A 2,840-nucleotide genomic window follows, 5' to 3' on the forward strand; every position below is an offset into this window, starting at 1 on the left:
TGGCAGGCGATCCCGATCCCGTCGGCCTGGGCTGCAGTGCCACTCTGCAGGGAGCCTTCCCCGAGCAGCAGGGACAGGCAGTGGCAGGGACAAGGAGTGGCGGTTGATCCCACCCCGGCTTGGGTCCCTGTGCCAGCTTCACCCCCCTCCACCCCCGGCCGCCGCTCGCTCACGCCTGGTGGTGCCAAAAATGTGGCGTGCAATTCCCTGACCAAATAAGGCGAGAACAACCATAAACAGGGACCCCCCTCGCACAGCCACGCACCAGGGTCCCCGTCCCAGCCCAGGACAGGCTGGAGAAGAGGAAAAGTACCGAGGGAGGGAGGAAGATGGGAGACCCCCAACCCCACTCTGGCTCTCCCCGCTGCTGCTCAAGGTTGGGGCGGGTCAGGGGAGGCCCCCATAGATGGGCTGTGTGCAGCTGCCTGCACTGGCCCTGGGGGGGGGGCAGCCTCCTGCTTCCAACTTCGTTCTCCAGCAGTGTCAACTCATCCCAAAACTGACTGCAAAAGTGCCCTCATTCCCCACTGTCATCCTGCCAGCTGGCACACGGAAGAACCTCCAATGCCCTGACACCCACTGAGAACCCAGGAGGGGGCAGAGAGGAGCCCTGGGGTACCTCTGCAGGGTCGAGCGAGGGGGGGGCGGCCAGCCAGTCCTGCCAGCTCAGGGCAGGGGGCAGAGCCATGGTCTGAGCTCATGGCAGGGACAGATGTCCCCTCCCCTTGGGGCTGGACCCACAGCCACCAGCTCCTCGCCGCATAGCTGAGCCCATGTGTCACGAGTTGCCTGTTTACCGCCCCGTGCCAAGGCAGGTGCCTGTGCCAGCTCCATTTAGCCACTCCCAGTCCAACCCTACATGCTCACCACAGGCTGGGACCTCCTTGCCAGCCTGAGCACCCAGAGTCCCCACCCTTCCCAGCAAGGCCAGCCACCCACAGCTCCCAGTTGGAGTAGGCAGTGACCTTCAGGGTCACTGGGGACCGCAGCTGTCCCCAGCCTGGAGATGCCTGTCCAGGCAAGGCCAGGAAAGCTCAGGCATCTGCTCAGCCACAGGTGGCTTCGCTGTCAGGACAAGGGCCCAGCACTCTTTGACATACAAATACTACCTGTTCCTGCCAAGCAGGCCAGGGCAGCCAACTCACCACAGCCAGGCAGGTGCTCAAGGGGCTTTTACCAGCTCCAAGCTATGATGCAGACACTCCAGGGCCAGTGAGGTGTCCTCATCTCCCAGGGGAAACTGAGGCACGGCGACATCCTGCCATGAGCAAGCTCATGGGTTTGGATTTCCCAGAGCTCTGGGGCATGAATGAGGGCTGGATCCTGCTCCATGCAAACAGGACTTCAAGTGCAAAAGCACCAAAAAAAGTGTGAGATCCCTGGCACCACTGGCAGGAGGGAAAGTCCATAAGATCCTCCTCTCCCATCCCGTGGCACACTCCTCCAGCAGCAGCCACCTGCCCCTAGCTCTGCTGCCCACCGGTGTCCCATTCTCCAAGGTGACAGGCATTTCTGCAGGAAAGCTTTGGCCACCGACCGCCCCGTGAGCCCTAACCTTTCTCCAGGTGCTTGCCAGGCAGGGGTGGCTCAGCCCAGGCACCCTCCGTGCTCTCCTCACGCTGGATGTTGAAGTTCTCATAGGAATCCCACCGGATAAGCGGGTCAGACGTGTTGTAGTCCACAGAGACACTGGGCCCATTCTCCAGGTGCTCCATGCCTGGGAAGAGGTGGGACAGTCAGCTGGGGTTACAATGGAGCCAGTGTGGGTGGGATGGAGGGAGAAGATGGAGGGAAGGTACAGGCAAGAAAAAGAGAGCAGGAGCTGTAGGGCAAGGCAGCATAGTCAAACAGGAATGGGAACACTGAGAAGGATGGATTGGCATGGGAGGTACATCAACACCCACAAACAAGGCATACAAACAAGGCTGGGGCTCTTGGGATTGCCTAGGGACTGGACTGAAAAGTGAGTGTAGGTCTGGACCTTTTGGGTGGGGGGGTCATTCCTTCCCAAACAATCCCTCCCTTTCTCCGGGGCCAGCAAGTGCTACAGAGAGAAGACTCCTGGAGAAGACAGCAAGGGCAATAGGGCACCCGTGGGTGTTCCTAGATCAGCATCACTGCTTGGACCCCTCATCCCACCCCGGGTGACAAAGGGACTGCAAATGGGGCAGGGAGAGTTCACAAGGGAGGCAGCAGGGGATACAGGTGGGGAGCAGGAGAGGAGCCAGCATCCAGCTCCAAACCCCTGCAGTGGTGAGCCAACCATACCTTGGATCTTCTCAGGGCCATAGGAGAACACAAACTCCACCTTCCCATACTCAGGGAAGCGGTCATCTGGGAGGGAAGAGCAGAGCAATGAGATCATCTCCATTGATTCCTCTGATGGCACCCAGACAGTCACTCCAAACATGCCCGGAGCAGAGGGCACCCACCCCAGCCAGCAGAGGATGGGAGCTGATAGGGGATATCCCAGCATGAGGCAGCACATCTCAGCTCCCAAACAACCAAGTACATGGATGGAGCAGGGGTGCCCTGCTTCATCGGGGTGGACTGGGGGTGGGTGCCCAGATGTCCCAGCAATTGGAGTGCATCAGAAGAGAGGGAGGAGGAAGGAGTTTGGGTGGGGAGGTGCTGTGCTGGGGTGGTTACCTCTGAAGGCCTCGTCCAGGTCCTCCTTGCCAAAGACGACGTCAAGGTCATGCACGGCACACGTGTGGAACTGCACACGGAAAATCACGTCACGGGTCGGGCTGCGAAACTTCTTGTGGTAACACTTCAGCTGTGAAGGGGAGCAGGAACCAGCCATCAGGACAAGCCCCTGGGGCTGGGCAAGGGGGAAC

General features: G+C 60.1%; 1 protein-coding gene across 1 annotated transcript in view; it reads right to left on the reverse strand.

Moving 5' to 3' along the window:
• The window catches only part of LOC104387472 (tensin-like), a 44,567-nt gene that overhangs the window by 38,761 nt on the left and 2,966 nt on the right, over window positions 1–2,840 (reverse strand). The window contains exons 2-4 of the mRNA XM_009996242.1: window positions 2,650–2,779; window positions 2,269–2,334; window positions 1,556–1,717 (exon numbers count right to left, since the gene is read on the reverse strand). Coding sequence (XP_009994544.1) covers window positions 1,556–1,717; window positions 2,269–2,334; window positions 2,650–2,779 — 358 coding nt within the window. The remainder of the gene's footprint in view (window positions 1–1,555; window positions 1,718–2,268; window positions 2,335–2,649; window positions 2,780–2,840) is intronic.

Source organism: Chaetura pelagica, unplaced genomic scaffold, assembly GCF_000747805.2.
Source record: "Chaetura pelagica isolate M959 unplaced genomic scaffold, ChaPel_1.0 scaffold3, whole genome shotgun sequence".
NCBI lineage: Eukaryota > Metazoa > Chordata > Aves > Apodiformes > Apodidae > Chaetura > Chaetura pelagica.